Source organism: Zingiber officinale, chromosome 5B (assembly GCF_018446385.1).
Source record: "Zingiber officinale cultivar Zhangliang chromosome 5B, Zo_v1.1, whole genome shotgun sequence".
NCBI lineage: Eukaryota > Viridiplantae > Streptophyta > Magnoliopsida > Zingiberales > Zingiberaceae > Zingiber > Zingiber officinale.
This window is the reverse complement of record NC_055995.1, coordinates 121,043,191-121,060,115: the sequence shown is the minus strand read 5'-3', so window position 1 is coordinate 121,060,115 and position 16,925 is coordinate 121,043,191. Positions and strand designations below refer to the sequence as shown.

The following is a 16,925-nucleotide window of genomic DNA, read 5'->3' as shown; positions in this document are numbered from 1 at the left end:
AAAACTAAAACTCATAATAAACTCTTAATCAGAAACTCCTAATCATAATTTCACGATGGACGGTGAATAATTAAAAAAATAATTTATGTAATTTGGATATTAAAAAAAATCGAAATATGATTTTTGCCGACAAATATTTTTAATATTATATTCACCGACCCACAGGGTTCATCTTCTCTAAATGGACACCAGATTCAGCGCCATCGACGAGGCTCAACACAAAAGTCATTTGAATTCTTTTCCCTTTCAGTGTTGCCATGGCGGACACGGCGCATCAAGGCCACCCTCTGCTGCGGGGCGGGCGGACGCGGGATAAGGAAGGCTATACTCATGGTTTCTCCGCCGCCCAGATGCGGTCGCTGGCGGCCATGTGCGAGGCCTTCATCCCCTCTCTTCCCTTGGAGAAGACCAATCTCTGCGGCAAGGAGGAGCTTCCCGCCGACAAATCGCTCGAGGCCTTCTTCCTCGCCTCTGGCTCCGATGCCCCTGTGCCCGATGAGGTAGGCGACCCTTGATTCCTCCAATCGCCCCTTTCTCCATGGCTGATTTCGCTGGTCTCTCTTGAATTTTTTGGGGATCTCAGATTCATCCAAAATGCTCGCCACTTCCTTTGGTTATGACATTTTTTTACTTGACGGAATAGGTTGTAATAGCTCTCGAAATCCTTCATCTAAGCATTGCTCCTCTTGGATTTGTGCAAAGTGTTAAATCTAGAAACAGTAGTGCTATACGTGTCCTTGGAGGCTTGGACATCCTGTAGATCTTGCTTGAATCACAGCATTTACTCTTACCGCACAGGTCGCAGAGCTGGCAGCAAAGAGGGGTCAAAAGGAGGTCCTTTTTCTGGTTAAATTGGTCATGTGGCTCCTTGCTACAAGGCTTGGAACACTCGTCCTTTGTGGGTCCCTTTGTTTGTCTGGTAGGTTTCCGTTCATCAACAAGTTCCCAGACATGGCCGTGGCCAAGAGGGAAGAAGCTTTGAGGAGATGGAGCAGAGAGAAGACTTTTGTACATGTCCGGACGATCTTTCTTTTTGTCAAAGTCCTCTCTTTCTTCGTCTTTTACTCCACGGTAATTCTTTTTGCAACTGCTTATGAATTCCATACTTTCTATGTTCATGGTTCTACTGAAAATTATTACTTTTAGTTAGGCATAAACATACCCTTACTGTAAAGTGAAAAAGAATTTATGGCCTAGAAGGATATCATGTGGTATCATTTAGTGCTCAGTGATGGCGTTTCCTGTGAAGTTGAATCAATCAATCATTCTCCTCCTTTTAGAGCGAGGTAACCGTTTTCAACCATCAATCCTTTCCATGAACTTGCGTATAATTAGCTTTCCCTGTCACATGATTGCTTGAGAATGATCCAAATGCCAGCCAAGCAAAGCTGCTGAATTTAATGCTGGCATTGTCCTGGACTACCAAGTTGATGGCCATAAATTTGTCCCACAAAGCTGATAATTGTAATACTGACAAAAGAAACATGGTCTGATACCATAGAGAGTTAGAAACATGGTCTGATACCATAGAGAGTTTGAAACTTTTCAAAAATTCAAATTACAGAGTCTTTGAACATTAAGCTAATTTTTGTGCAGACTAATGAAGAGTCGGAGAATCGAGCATGGAGTGCAATTGGATACAGGAAGCCATCTGAGGAGAAACCACCATTGAGGTCTGAAGGAGATGAAAGACCTCTTGACAAAGGCATCATAGAAACCAAGGACATGACAGATTCCTCCTTCCTCCAGTCTCTTCGCGTCAAAGGCCTGGCAGTAACCGAAAACCATCAAGAAAATAGCTACCACATCAAGTGTGATGTGGTCGTAGTTGGATCAGGCTGTGGTGGTGGAGTTGCTGCCGCAGTGCTTGCACGCTCCGGCCACAAGGTTGTAGTGATTGAGAAGGGAAACTACTTCACAGCAGAAGATTATACTGCCCTTGAAGCTCCTTCAATGGACCAACTGTATGAATCAGGTGGAATTCTCAGCAGCTCCGACGGGAAGATGATGATCTTGGCCGGAGCCACAGCCGGCGGTGGCTCAGCTGTAAATTGGTCTGCTTGCATTAGGACGCCTGATTTTATCCTCAAGGAGTGGGCAACCGAACACCATCTCTCACTCTTTCAGACTCCAGAGTATGCCTCGGCAGTGGATACAGTCTGGGAAAAGCTTGGAGTCACCGAAAACTGCACCAGAGAAGGTTTCCAAAACCAAGTTCTTCGCAAGGGATGCGAGAATTTGGGCCTCGAAGCAATCACAGTGCCAAGAAATTCTTCAGAGAGCCACTTTTGTGGCTCTTGCTGCTACGGGTGCAGGGCCGGGGACAAACGAGGCACAGACACCACTTGGCTGGTTGATTCAGTCAACTCCGGTGCAGTGATCATTACTTCATGCAAGGCGGAGAGATTTGTGCTGGAAGAGAAGAACAAGCAGGGCAACGACGACAACAACAACAGGAAGAAGAAATGCTTAGGATTGATAGCAAGATCCTCAAACAAGTCCATCACGAAGCGGCTAAGGATCGAAGCAAAGGCAACTATTTCTGCCTGTGGGTCTCTCCTAACACCGCCACTGATGATTGCCAGCGGGCTCAAGAACCCCAACATCGGCAAGAACCTACACCTCCACCCAGTGGCTTTTGCTTGGGGATACTTCCCAGAACCCACATCAGCTCTGAAAGGCAAGAATTTCGAAGGAGGGATCATCACGTCGCTGCACAAAGTGGAAACTTCAGGGAATTCCAACTCTCCATACGGTTCGATCATAGAGACGCCAGCACTGGGTCCGGCGTCGTTCGCCTCCCTGTTTCCATGGGTGTCCGGGCAAGCCATGAAGGAGGCTATGCTGAGGTACAGTCGAACGGCGCACCTATTTGCATTGGTCAGAGACCAAGGTTCAGGGCGAATCGAGAGCGAAGGGAGAATAAACTACCGCATGAGTCCGGCGGACAAGGAGAACCTGAAGGAGGGACTTCGAAGAGCGCTGCGAATCCTGGTGGCTGCCGGAGCTGTGGAGGTGGGGACTCACCGGAGCGACGGCCAGAGGCTCAAGTGCAGAGGTGTCAGCGAAGAGGATCTCGAGGAGTTCTTGGATGGGGTTGCCATAGCGAGCGGTCCGCTGTCCAAGAGCGACATGTGGAGCTTGTACTGCTCGGCCCATCAGATGGGGAGCTGCAGGATGGGAGCCAGTGAGGAGGCCGGCGGCGTGGATGAGAGAGGGGAGAGTTGGGAGGCAGAAGGGTTGTTTGTGTGCGATGCGAGTGTGCTCCCCACTGCAGTCGGGATCAATCCCATGATCACCATCCAGGCCACTGCTTACTGCCTCTCTAACGGGATAGCTGACAGATTGAAGACGGGCGACTAAGCATTCCAGCCCATCCTTAATGTTTAAAGGCAAAAATAAAAAACAGGATCAAAAGAACCTTTCGATCACGCCTCGGTATATTTTCTTTTCTAAAATTGTTATTATTTTTAACGTGCTTCCTAATTGTTATAACATGGATCATCACTATTATTTATGAACTATATGTAACTTGAAATTCATGATTCATAAAACCGTAAACACTTATGGTCTATTTGGGAGGAGGTGAGGGAAGGGAAAAGAAGGGAAAATAAGGGGAAGGAAAATTTTCAACCTTATTTGGGAAGGAGTGAGGAAAAGGAAGGAAAGATAAACTTTAACCTTCGTTATTCATGGAAAAAGAGATTTTCTTACACCTCAATTCGGGATAAAGAAGGGAAAAAGAAAATAAAATATTTTTTTATTTCAATTTTATCTCTCTTCTCAATAGTTTAAGAAATATTTTAATTTTTAATTTTACTATCTCGTTGGAGTTCAATTCACAAATCAAATTCCTATTTCACCTTGAATGTTCTTCACCGCCAATCCTTCGTACATTCGGTCTGGTTTCATTTTATAGCTTGGACACACTAACGGTAACTGCAGCTAAATTGCTTACGTTACTTTAAATTTCATGCGCATATTAATGCCAACGCTATAATACATTATAATTATTTAAAGGAGTGTTTGATTGGATGGGATGAGAGTGAGAATGAGAAAGTGATTAAAAGTTGATGTTTGATTTGAAGAATCCCAAATATAAAAATAAGTCATTATCAAGTAAAATAAAAAGAATGGAAAAAATATTGTTTGAATTGAAACTCTTCCATTCCTATTCTTCACTTCTATCAATCTATTCTCATTCTCGAATCAAGCCCCTTAATATTTTTAATAACATCATTATTATATTATAATAATATTTTAATTCGGATTAATATTATTATTAATAATACTGTATTGTAACCTTAATTGTTGATACACATGGTGAATTTACTAATTCGTTTTAAAAATTATTTTCTCTTTTATTTTTTTTTTTTGTCTATGTTGAAAAAGGCTTAAATTTGGTAAAAGCAAAATGAAATTTTTTTTTTCTTCTTCTACCTTTTTTTCCAATTTAATAGCAAATAAATAAATTATTTGGAGTTAAAGAAAAATAAATAAATAAATAAATTAGGGCTCGGTAGTTTACGATCCCTAAAAAATCGCCGGAAATACTTAACAGACACGAAGAAATACGCAATAAAGCGAGCACACTTTTTGTCTTGAAAAGCAGGCAGCGGAGGCGTCGGGACTCGGTAGCCTGTCTACGATTCAGCGCGAGATCTGGTTTCCTCTCGTGCCCGATCGATTCCGTCGTCTTCGATCTCCGATTCCTCCCTCACACTGCCGGCCGCCTAGGGAAGGCGGATGGCCGACGGCCGCGAAGGCGCTGCTTCCTCCTCTTCCTCCTCTTTTGACAAGGCCACTGGCCCTCAAGGTAACACTGCCACCTCCGCTGTTGCTCCATCAATTTTGGATGGTGCCTTCCTCCTGAATCTCCTGCAGAAGACCCCTCAAACCTCTCGACCATCGGTCTCCGCTCCCCAGCACTACATCGACCCCGCCGTCGCGGCCGTAGGGCCTAGCCACTCGTTCCTCCCCAACGAGATCCTTCGCCCTCCTCCACCGGGCCACTTTTCGGAGCACCTTCTTTTTCCTTCTCCTCCTATATCCTTGCCTCCGGGCCTTTTCCCTCCAGGGTTCCCTGCCCCCGGCAGCGACGATGTTAGTGGCGCTGCGAATCTGGGGAACCGCCCTTTCTTTCCTTTTGATCACCAAAGATTAGGCTTTTCTGCGGGAGGCGTCCATCCTTTTGCTGGTCCCCGTCAAAGGAATGATCTTGCTCAAAATCATGGACAGTCGCTGAGTGATAGTGTTCTTGCTGAGCATATGGTGGCAGCCAGACAGAATTCAGTTCTTCAGGGTCCAAATGATAGGAGTTCTGCACGTGCCCCGCTGGGGTTTCACAAGTTACAAGGAAGTGTCAGTGTGGTCGGTACTGGATCTGTGAACCGTAGTTTTATTGATGGCAGGGCGATAAGAGACCGTGAAAAAGTGCAAGCAGAGAGGTCAAACGGGCCTTCTCATAGGAATAACACTGGGGTTGCGACGCCGTCCACAATGAAGATTGGGCAAAGGAGGCAGACAGATCACACTCACCACCAACAAGAGGGGGGAAACCATTTGGACGCTTCTATGGTAGGAATCCGTAGTCAGAGGCACAACGATCATGCTTCTCATCCACTCACGGCAGACGCTCAAGGAAGATCTGTATCATCTGGAAATACTCGAGATAAGTATATCCATTCTCTCAACCTGAGGGAACAGACGAATCACACATTCTCTGAGCTTAGGTTTGATAGCACCACACCTAATTTTGGAGGAAAGGATACTGAGCAACCTCATCAGGATACAGAGCATGAGGTTGTTGAAGAAGAAACTAGCATGCAGAAGTTGGAGATCGAGGACAACTATTCTGAAATAAAAACTTCTGGTGAAGAGGGACTAGAGGTGTCTACTGAAGTCAAAAAGATGGTGGCACCTATTAGTAGTTCAAGGTCGAAGGTAAATCATAATATTAACCTGGACATGGTTATCATTTTAATCTCTGCATGTTGCACCAAATAGTGGTCCTCTTACTGATGTGTACTAGATTTAATCGGACTAGATTCAATCAGACCAGTTAGCACTCATGGTAACTTCTTTTTTAAGTCAATTATCATATCATCAAATTTCCATGATAGAATTATCTTGAAGTGATTAGCCTTTTTCATATTTCTTCATCTAATCAATTTTAGTATTACCAGCGATAGACGGGACTTGCAAAATTTGATGAAGATGTTGTTGAGTCAAATGCATACTTATACATCTTTCATTCAGATATATAAATTATATTATATTAGCAACAAAATCTTGAGCTTGGTGCTGTCTAGGTGGATTTTGCATGGGATTTATTCAACTAGTTGTTAGGTGGTTTTTGTTAGGCATCCATTTTAAAAAATAGCCTAGGTGGTCGAAGTGACTCTTAAGGAAAAATTGATTTTTTTAATAAGTTACTGGTTTAAACTCCTCTTTAGCCTACTTGAACTTCCTGCCTCACGCGGACTTTGGGTTCTCTCTTTTTCAATTGATATCAGTTGTCTGCACCAATTTCAGTTACTTTTTATTACCTTTTATTTTCTTTCTTGTCTTTCCTAGTGGGTTCTCATTCTTCTCTTATTAAATTTTTTACCATTTAATCTCAGAATTCTTATTTAAAAGATTTTGTGGCTATTTTTCTTAGTTGCAATGTGAATATGGATGTGTTTGGTTGGTATTATGTTGTCAGTGCTTTACTTATTGATTAAGAATATAGTTATTTTAGGTATAGATACATTAATATTAGTCATAATATACTTCTCTTTCCTATTTTAGTATTTTTTTAATGTCAACTTCCTTAGCCTTTATCTAGGTGGTTGCCTACTTCCTAGACAATGGAACAACCATCTATCACCTGAGAGTGCCTATTTATAGCCTTTGTGTAAAACCTATTACACTATATGTCTTGTGCAAGGAGCAATTTTTTTTTACTTTCCTAAGTTTCTTAAACGCTTTAAATCCCAATAGTCACTTCGAAGAAAGAAAGGTGTGTGTGTGGTGATTTGTTCATTCATTTATCAAACTTTATCATGGAGTACATATGTCACTAAGATTATTAGGTTCAATCCTAAAGAATGGCGAGAGGTTCATAGGATGGGATTATTTTACCATAACACTAATGTTTAAGATTATCAACTTGTTTCCACAATGCACGCTATTGGGATGTTCCTTTTCAGGCTAAGGTGGTTTCCTTACTATATAAATATCCCTGGTTCCATTGATGACATTGTGTTAGCATTAGAGCTTTGTCGCTAAATCTTTCATGGAGCCTTTTCCTTGTATTGTTATGTTACAAATTACTGCATTTCCTTGTATTGTTATGTTACAAATTACTGCATCACAGTTTGCCTCTGTGACGGTGATAAGATATGCAATAATTTTTGGTACTGATTCTGTAATGTTCTCCATTGATTTCAGTCCAAATTTCTATATATGTTATTCACTACTTCCACAAGGATTAAACATTAAATATATTTCACAATATTATTTGGTTTATGAAGATTCTACAAATGCTCATATGGCTGTGGAAACTTTGATTTTCCTTTCAACCTAACTTTTGGCACTTTTCTTCTGATTTTTCCTGCAGTTCAAACGTCATGGTGATATTTTTTTTTATTTCAGGATGTAAGGTTAGACTTGCATAGGGGAAATCATATATTAAGTCAGAGAATGAGGATTCGGAAAAGGGCGGTTCTATGTCGTCGTGACATTGATGCATTGAGTCCAAGTTTTCTTTCAATTTTTGAGTCTCTTGTACCTGCAGAGGAAGAAAAAGCCAAACAGAAACAGTTATTCCAGTTACTACAGAATTTGGTGAATAGAAAATGGCCAAATGCTAAGCTGTATCTTTATGGATCATGTGCCAACACTTTTGGCTTCTCGAAAAGTGACATTGATGTTTGCCTTGCCATTGATGATCAAGACTTGAACAAATCTGATTTTCTGTTGGAGTTGGCTGATATACTAGTGTCTGGTAACCTGCAAAATGTCCAGGTAATATGCAGAATTCTCCCTTGTAGATGCATGTGCTATTGTTGTTTGACAATGTTTTCCCAAGTGGTTATTTATTTTCATCATATATCTCATGTAGAGTCCAATAGCGTAGAAGGATCCATATAGCTGTCCCCATATAGTGGGATAAGGATCAGTTGTTGTTTTTGTTGTAGTATCTCATGTAAATGATTATAAACCATAGTCACTCAGATTCTGTAGTTACCCTTGTACCAATGTTGACACTTACAAGACTCTGGTGAGCCTATGTGAGAGGTTATAAGAGAAGAAAAGGGAAATTATAGTTGATAACAGAAGCAACCACAAACAGAATATGAGCAAAGAAAAGAATAAATGGAGAATTGGAGCATAGAGGAAACAAGAGTTCCTTTTTTTTTAAGATTTTGAAATACTTGAAAAAAATATATAATTGCATAGATGGTAAAAAAATGTTTCAAGAATTAAAATATATAATAGCCATATAGATAACAATTTTCAAATATATTTCTTAATGTAGGTACTTAAGGTTAGAACTGAACTACGAATTCTATCCTGAATTTGTATTAATTTCTCTGTCTCTTTGATTCTTCAGCTACGCAAATAGACATGTTAGATGCAAGATTTATGCATGATATATACCATAGTTCATGTTGTATGTCATTTAATAATAAATGTTGAAACTTAGTGACATTCCTATGAAAAATGGTAGCAGAAGATGTATACCTTTATATCCTAAAACTCTATTTGTTCCTCAAAATATGAAATTAATGAATATGCCTCTTGCACATTCTTCCAGGAGCTTTAAATTACTACTATAAAACATATCTGCTCTATACAACTACATCATGATGCAAAAATTGTCTGCCTTTAAAAGCTAAACTCTATTCGTTCTGTCCAAATATAAAAATTTGCAATGCTCTAGTTGGAGGATATTAACAATTCATAATGCTATAGATTAGTGTTAAAAAACGTTGAAGCCATTATGCAAGAGAAAACCATTGGTTTCTTCTAATTGTTTAATTATTTGATAAGCATAGCTTAAAATCTTTTATTCTATGCTGTTTTATTTATCTTTGGAAAGAATGTTTCATTTGCACAATTGTCAAAGAGTTGATACATTTATGAACCGATTCAATAATAATTTTCTTAAAATTGTTTAATTTTGCAGGCACTAACTCATGCTAGGGTTCCTATAGTGAAGTTAATGGACCCAATTACTGGTCTTTCATGTGATATTTGTGTGAATAACCTTTTAGCAGTTGTTAACACAAAGCTCCTGAAAGATTATGCACAGGTTGATATTAGATTACGTCAATTGGTTTTTATTGTGAAACATTGGGCCAAATCTCGCCGTGTCAATGAAACATATCAAGGGACACTTTCTAGTTATGCGTAAGTTGCGTTCCTGATGCACAATAATAAGCTTTATGCATCTACTGGCTGAATATTGCATGTAGATTATTTTTATTGACGGATTTCTTTCCAGGTATGTGCTAATGTGCATCCACTTTCTACAACTACGAAGACCTGCAATTCTTCCTTGTTTGCAGGTATGCAGCCTCTTTTTTGATGGGATCAGGATGATTTCATAAAGTACAATATTTGGCATCTCAGTCTTTTGTGTTAACATATATGGCCCTGAGATACTTTTTGATATTCTGCTGAAAAAGGTCAATCATATTTCATATGATTTGTCACTTCTGAGCAGTGAACAAATTAGTTTGAAATAAATGACTTTCTAAGAGAGATAAAAATGAATTTGCACTTCACTGTAAATTGGTTTTATTGTTTTCATTGTTTTTCTAATATGCCATCGTTTGAACTCTGTAAGTTCTCTAAGGAATTTCACCAACATAAAATAATCTTGGTTTGTAGTCATCTCATTTGTTTAACAAGATTTTAGCCTTCTTATTTTGTTTTATTTTATTTCCAAGTATCTATATAACTCATGATAGCTTACATTGGAATTTTGTTGTTTTATCACCGAGTATACAATTTTTGGCCATCTCTACCAGGTGAATGCACCGGGGGCATGGTAGAAGCCAAGACTACTTGGCATAAAAATAACAATATGATCCTCAAAATACCACCGTCTCCATGTCCATTCTAGTTAGATCATTCAGTTTGCTGCACGCCTCCTATAGTTTCGTGTAGATACTTGCATTACATTGTGGTTACAATTTGGACACCACTCAACCGATATGCTACTTGCTTAAGTTGGTATTGTTTTAAGGATTATGAAGTCTAGCTCGTTTTGTTTGACAAACTGTTTGTTTTAATACACAACAGTTAAATGAGCTCGTAGAGTTTGAGCTGAAGTTGTTTTTGTTGAATAACATTAACAATGAGCACCTAGAGAGGCACATACTTGGCTATTTATTTGATTTTGAATATATGTTAAACCATTGTCACTCAATGAAGGGTTGCAAATATAGTTAGCATTGCATAATTTTGATATCAACTCCTTGTTGCTAAGGATATGGTTAAAGATGATTAAACTTGCCTCTTTTTTGTCAGGCAATGAATGTAACTTACAACGTTACCGTGGAGAATACCAATTGCGCTTACTTTGATCAAGTTGAAAGGCTCCGTGAATTTGGTGTCAGGAATAAAGAAAGTATTGCAAGATTGCTATGGTCGTTCTTCCAATATTGGGCATATCATCATGATTATACAAACGATGTTATATCTATTCGCACAGGAAGCTTTATCAGGTATGTCATTTTGTTTAACAACAAATTAGTAGTTTAGTTACTGCAAGAATTTCTTGACATGAATTTATCTTTTTCCAGTTGTTCAGTAATTATTTCTTGGCTGGATTGTCTTCAAATTATCAAGCTAAACTTTTATATTCATTCATCTAAGATTTTAATACCTTCTTTTTTAAAACGTTCATTCGAACTATGAGCTCTAGTCCAACTTCAAATTAGCATTCGCTCCATAAGATTAGTTGGCTTCATGTCTCCTTTCTGAAATATCTGTTCTAACTTGCAGTAAAGAAGCAAAGGACTGGACAAGACGAATTGGAAATGACCGTCACCTAATATGCATCGAGGACCCATTCAACATCTCACACGACCTTGGCCGTGTCGTCGACAAGTACACTATCAAAATCCTAAGGGAGGAGTTTGAACGAGCCGCTGAGATAATGCAATACGATCCAACTCCCAGCACCACCCTTTTCCAGCTTTATGTACCCGGATCCCCGCAAAGGTAAATCGACTGGAGTTTGGCGAATGGCATCAAGCACCAAAAGCTAGCTTTGTATATTTTCTTCTTTAGGAAGCTTTGTGCATAGACCGTACTGCTCTATGGTTTTTCGCATTCTTGTAAATTAATTGCTGGGCAGAGCTCAAGCGTTATTATTAATTTATTACTACAATTTTGATTGTTCTTCGATCACAATTAACATGAGAAATGAGTGTTTAAACTCATTCTTGACTTCAATTATTTTTCTTTGACCTTGATTTCGTATCCATAGCAATGCTTATTTCAACTAAATTTTATCCAATGATCAAGACAGTATTCCATATGATTTTTAGGGTTGTTTAGTCCTCGCGTAATAACTCAACCTCATTGAGAAACAAGAAATAAACAACATTAATTCCACTCGAATTTCACTCAAACCTTTGAACCTGTCTTTGATCATGAGATCTCTCTGTATCACATTAAGTGTATGTGAGAATTTTTCAGTCCATATGATTTGTAGCGTGATTTTTAGATGTATGATAAATAAAGAAAGCGTTCTGCCGCTACCATTTCCGGAGGTAATAGATTTCCTCTTAGTTAACCAATTCTATACCTCTAAAATGTGAAATCACTTTCACTAAAAATCAACACTGTACAATAGTCAATTTCCCTCTAAAATACGAAGTAAAATAGCACAAATACACACACACATGAGTAATTAACACAGATGAGTAATTAAGACATATGCAGTGGGAGATTTATAGCATGCAATGTATGCTATAAATCTCTCCTCCACTACATAGGTGGAAGTTTATAATTTTTTTTTATAAACTTGTATCAAAATCTTGGAACCATTTATAAAAAAAATAGTGGAGAGAGGATAGAGAGAGAATTTTAAAAGAAATAGAATTTTTAAAAGAGAGAGGTTTTATAATAATAGAGAATGATTTTTAAAAGAAATAAGGTATTTTTGATGTGACAATGATGTGACAAAGCATAAACCTCTTTAAGAGATTTAAAGACTATGGATGCCCTTAGTATGGTTCGATATAAATCTACTTCCATGGACAGAGAGTTCAAGTCTATGTAATATGAGGTCAAAATACAATAAAAAGGTCACACCTTGTAGCAAAGATCACTAAATTCTGCCTAAAATGAAAACATCTCGCTGTTAACACTACCTAAACTCTTGTCTCCATAGGTATCTTGTTCTCTCGGAGATACGAAATGCACCTACGACAATGTCTCCTAAATCCGAATCAGATAATCCTAAATTAGAGTTTCTAGCCAAGTAATTCTAAGAATATACTATGTGAAACTCGTTATCGGTCATTCAACTATCGAGAAACATCAGTTTCAGCAACATCTCATTTGCCACACACCTAGAAAACCTGAAGTGATTACAGATGCTTCTTTTTCTGCTAGATATTTGTCTAAGATATGATATCGAACTTGTACATTTCAGATAGTCATATCTGCGTTAAAATCTTTTGGTAAAATTCCATTGGCTGAACTATACAAATACTCTACAGGCTTGTCGAGTTATCATCATATCTAATGAGTTCAAACAAAGGAATTCACCAACTTGTGAAGAAATTTTGAGATAACTAATCATGAAAAGATGTAACCTTGTAATCTCATCCATAGCTGTTCAGGATGTCAACTTAGAGCATCAACAAAATCTAATTGTTGTCGGTCATAGACACTAACATCCTTTAAAGCAACACGGGATATGAATGACGGATGAGGGTATCTATAAAATTTTAGAAAGAGATTTGAAAAAGAATAAGGCAAGCCTACTAAGATGCATGCCACCATAAACCAAAGAAACTAAATTTGGGTTTCACTTCGATATCATGCTTCAAAATTTCAATTTGTTTCACATACTTTTGAAGCATTTTGTTGCTCTCTGTACACACTCATAAAGGTGTTCATTTGATTCAAACAACAAAAAGACCACCAAATTTGCCCTTTTCCTAGTAAACAAACTGAACTTGGTTTCAAAGATAGCCAATTGAAATTCCATATTTTCAAACCAAACCGTATCTAACCTATTTATAAGAAGAGAAAATAAAAATACTACTAGACCTGAGATTCTTCAAATTTTGTTTCACTTCAGTTTTGCTATTTGAACTGAACAATGAACTACCCTAAACACATCATAAAAAATCATATTTTTGGCAAGGACAGAAAAGTGATTGAATCATAAAATCAAGTCACAGACACTTTAGAGTTTAGAAAGTCAAAAGACACATAGAACTTTCAGCAGGAAAAGCAAGCAGAAATCATCTGTGACACCTTTTTGAAAAAAAAAAAGTTGTATGCACCAAGAGACGGAGTGTGTAGCCCAGCAAACCACAGCTCAAAGCATGTTTATAAACAAAACAAAGTGCAGTTAACAGAATCATACGGGACCTTTACGAGAATGACTTTGTAAGAGATGAAACTTTGATGAATTGATTCATTGCGAGCAGAGAACAAAAAATTGTAGATCAATCATTATCCAATCAAAATAGAAATTTTTACGTTCAATTTTTTCTACCTCCGATTGCAAATCGATGTAAAATGTACAGCAGTAGCCGCTAAGATTAACTAAAAGATCGATCTTGCCGGAATGTAAGACAACTCACCGAGCCTTCTTGCGGGACTTGAAGGAGAAACCTCCCGGCGGCGATGGGGAGAATTCAAGAGGGAGGAGTGGAGGCTCCGACTCACCAGTGAGCATTCCGAGTATGTCCTTGGTTGAGGGCCGACGAGTAGGAGACCTCTGCAGGCAGAGCAGCGCCACCGTGATGCAGAGAAGGGTCTGCTCCCTGTCGACGCACCGGAGGGAGGGGTCCAGAAGATCCAGCAGCCTCCCCAAGTGGGCGAGGTGGCGTGCCCATGAGATGAGGTTGGCTCGCTCGAACTCCGACATGGGCGACGCCGTCACCTGCAGCGGCCGCCGCCCTGAAACGATGACCAGAAGAAGAACGCCGAAGCTGTAAATGTCGCATTTTTCCGAGAGTGGTCCGCCACCGCCGTACTCCGGCGCGACGTAGCAGACGGTGCCCCTCATGCTGGGGGTGCTGCTCACCGTCCCGCTCTTGGGGATGTCCACGCTGACACAGTCCCGGTTATACTTTCTCGCCGGCCCCATCTCGCCGGAGATCCGGTCTATCCACCAGTCGATGTTGCTTCGGCTGCCGCCGCGGCTCCTCTTCTTCCTCCTCCTCTTCCTCCTTCCCGATGACGGCGAAGCCAACTCGTCGTCGTTCGGCCACCATTGTTGGTCTTCGCATCTGCCGAGGCTGCTCGCGGCCTTGCCGATTGCACGCCGCTTTTGCTTCTTGGTCAGCTCATCGCAGAACTCCTCGCGCCACCACTCCCTCGCAGGCCGGTTCTTCTCTTTCTTCCTTAGGGTCGCATCGTCCAGCGAAGCCCACCATTCCAACCTTCGATGCGCCCTCTTCCGCTCCGATCTCCCAGTGTTCGATGGCTTAGGAAGGCACTCATCGGCGGCCGTTGCCGTTGAGTCCGTCGCCCAATCGCTTTTCGGCCTCTCTTTCTTGATCTCCGATCGTATCCATTCCATAACGTAGTCCTTCACGCTGCCCCCGGTTTCGGAGTTTGGCCCGCCGCCGTTCATGTCCTGTTTCCACCACCAGTCCTTGCCCGATGAAGCGCCGGCCTTCTTCTTGAAGCCCTTCCGGGAGCCACTGTCCACGCTCGCCTTATCGAAGCCTGTTCCGGTTTCAGAAACCGAGGCTGCATCAGCGGCAGTGACTGGCGATGCCACCGTGAAACCCTCATCTTCATCCGCCGATCTATCGGTCGGAGCATAGCCATTCGCCCCGCCGTTCATCACTTGCTCCTCGAAACCAGTAGCTGTGGTCGTTACGCTCTCCGCCGTCTCTCCAATCGCAAAGATCGATGAGTCATCCTCCCCGCTTCCGAGCGGAAAATCCTTTTTCCTCTCCGTTTCCGACATTTTGGAATCGTTCGTCGCATCCGCTTCGGGATCGACGCGAACGGCAACCTCCTCCTCGGCGGAGACCGCGGATCTGAGGCGTGCGAGGCCAAAATCGGCGATCTTGGCCGAGAGGCGCGAATCGAGGAGTATATTGCTGGGCTTGATGTCGCCGTGCATCACAGGCGGATCGCAGATAGCGTGGAGGAAGTGGAGGCCGCGAGCGACGTCGAGCACCACCGCGAACCGCCGGTCCCAGTCCGACAGGTCCGCGCAGCGGCGATCCAGCAGCGCATCCTGGAGGCTCCCGTTGTGCATCAGTTCGTAGACCAGTAAAAGCTTTCGCCTCGGCAAAGCCCCGCCCACCGCTGCGGCCTCAGCGTCCTCCACCGACTCCCACGCTTCCCGCCGCCTCCACCACCGCCACCACCGCCGCGAGCCGTTCACATCGTCGAAGCAGTATCCAACAGCGGGCACGACGGCGGCATCGGAGGCCGGAACAGAAGTGAGGATCTTCGCAGCGAGGGCGAGCTCGTTGTGGAACTCGCGCTCGCCCTGGAGAGAGCCACACGAGTCCATGAGCTTGACGGCGACTTCCTCCCCGGACGGGAGGGCGCCGCGGAAGACGGGGCCGAAGCCGCCCTGCCCGAGGCGGCGCGAGGGATCGAAGGAGCCGGTGGCGCCGCGGAGCTGCGAGTAGGTGAACCGGCGGAGGGGGCCGGGAGGGTGCGGGTGGGGGGAGGGGGGCGCTCCTGCAGCGGCTCGGATGCGACCGAAGCAGCGGTAGAGGAGCACCAAAAGAGCGACGGAGAGGACGGAGAGAACTGCGACAGTGCCTGCGATGGCCGCGACGGTAATGAGGTGTCCGTGGCGATGGTGAGCGACGCCGGCGTCGGCCAGTGGGGGCGGAGGGAAGCGGGACGGCATGGACGCTGCGCTGCGAAAGGTATTATAATAATGAAGTGATAGAAGTGAAAAAGGAGGAATCAGAAGTATATTGCAGACAGCCGATTCCTGCCCCTTTTCGTTACTTCTTCGGCTGCTACACTCGTCACTCGCAACGCTACCTACTAATTAAAAAATAATAACTATTTTTATTAAAAAAAAATTAATGTCTCTTTAATGCTAATTGACAGTATTAAAAAAATCTAATTTTAAAATGATAATGGTTTGAAACCTAAATACTACCTTATCAATCATAATTATTTTTTAAAAATAATAATAATAATAATTGGGTAGAAAATCAGAAGAGTGTTATTTTAATATCTACTCACGTTAATTATCTTTTAATTATCTCAAACCTTAAGCTTTCTCCGTCTCATTTGGTGGCCCAAATGAATGGGTCAAAAAATAGTTGTAGTTGTGACTGAGATTTATAAACATTATTTCTCTCTTTGGGAAAATTTCATGCATCGAGTTATCTCTTTTATTTAAAAAAAAAAAATACAAATAATATGTTTTTTTCTCTTTTATAATAATTATTTTTAAAGTTAAAATAAAACTGAAACTATTATATATATAGAAGATTTTTATATATTTTTTTTATTAATTTGATTAAAATGATTAAACTTAATTAAAATACTTAAATATTATAAAAATTATTTAAATTTATTATAGTTGTCCTTGAATACTAGTTATATTCTGGTAACAATTACTAAATAGCTGTTTTAGATAGGAGTGTTACATGTATAAAAATAAGAATATTTTAGGATAAAAAATATAGGATTATTTTTTTTTTATTTTTTTTTTAGAGAAAAGGGACTTTTTGACAAATAGATTG

General features: G+C 41.0%; 3 protein-coding genes across 3 annotated transcripts; 2 read left to right on the top strand and 1 right to left on the bottom strand.

Moving 5' to 3' along the window:
• The first annotated feature begins 205 nt into the window (after window positions 1-205).
• Window positions 206-3,565, top strand: LOC121985666 (long-chain-alcohol oxidase FAO2-like). The gene is made up of 3 exons (XM_042539264.1): window positions 206-500; window positions 799-1,071; window positions 1,597-3,565. The coding sequence occupies exons 1-3, from the start codon at window positions 258-260 to the stop codon at window positions 3,361-3,363; spliced, it is 2,283 nt and encodes a 760-aa protein (XP_042395198.1). The 5' UTR covers window positions 206-257; the 3' UTR covers window positions 3,364-3,565.
• Window positions 3,566-4,563: 998 nt separating this feature from the next.
• Window positions 4,564-11,454, top strand: LOC121985665 (UTP:RNA uridylyltransferase 1-like). The gene is made up of 6 exons (XM_042539263.1): window positions 4,564-5,943; window positions 7,639-8,010; window positions 9,176-9,399; window positions 9,494-9,557; window positions 10,525-10,721; window positions 11,002-11,454. Exons 1-6 carry the CDS (start codon window positions 4,747-4,749, stop codon window positions 11,222-11,224), a joined length of 2,277 nt encoding a protein of 758 aa, XP_042395197.1. The 5' UTR covers window positions 4,564-4,746; the 3' UTR covers window positions 11,225-11,454.
• A 2,211-nt stretch (window positions 11,455-13,665) lies between these two features.
• Window positions 13,666-16,176, bottom strand: LOC121985664 (receptor-like serine/threonine-protein kinase At2g45590). The gene has a single exon (XM_042539262.1). It carries the CDS (start codon window positions 16,070-16,072, stop codon window positions 13,823-13,825), a length of 2,250 nt encoding a protein of 749 aa, XP_042395196.1. The 5' UTR covers window positions 16,073-16,176; the 3' UTR covers window positions 13,666-13,822.
• Between the last annotated feature and the right edge of the window lie 749 nt (window positions 16,177-16,925).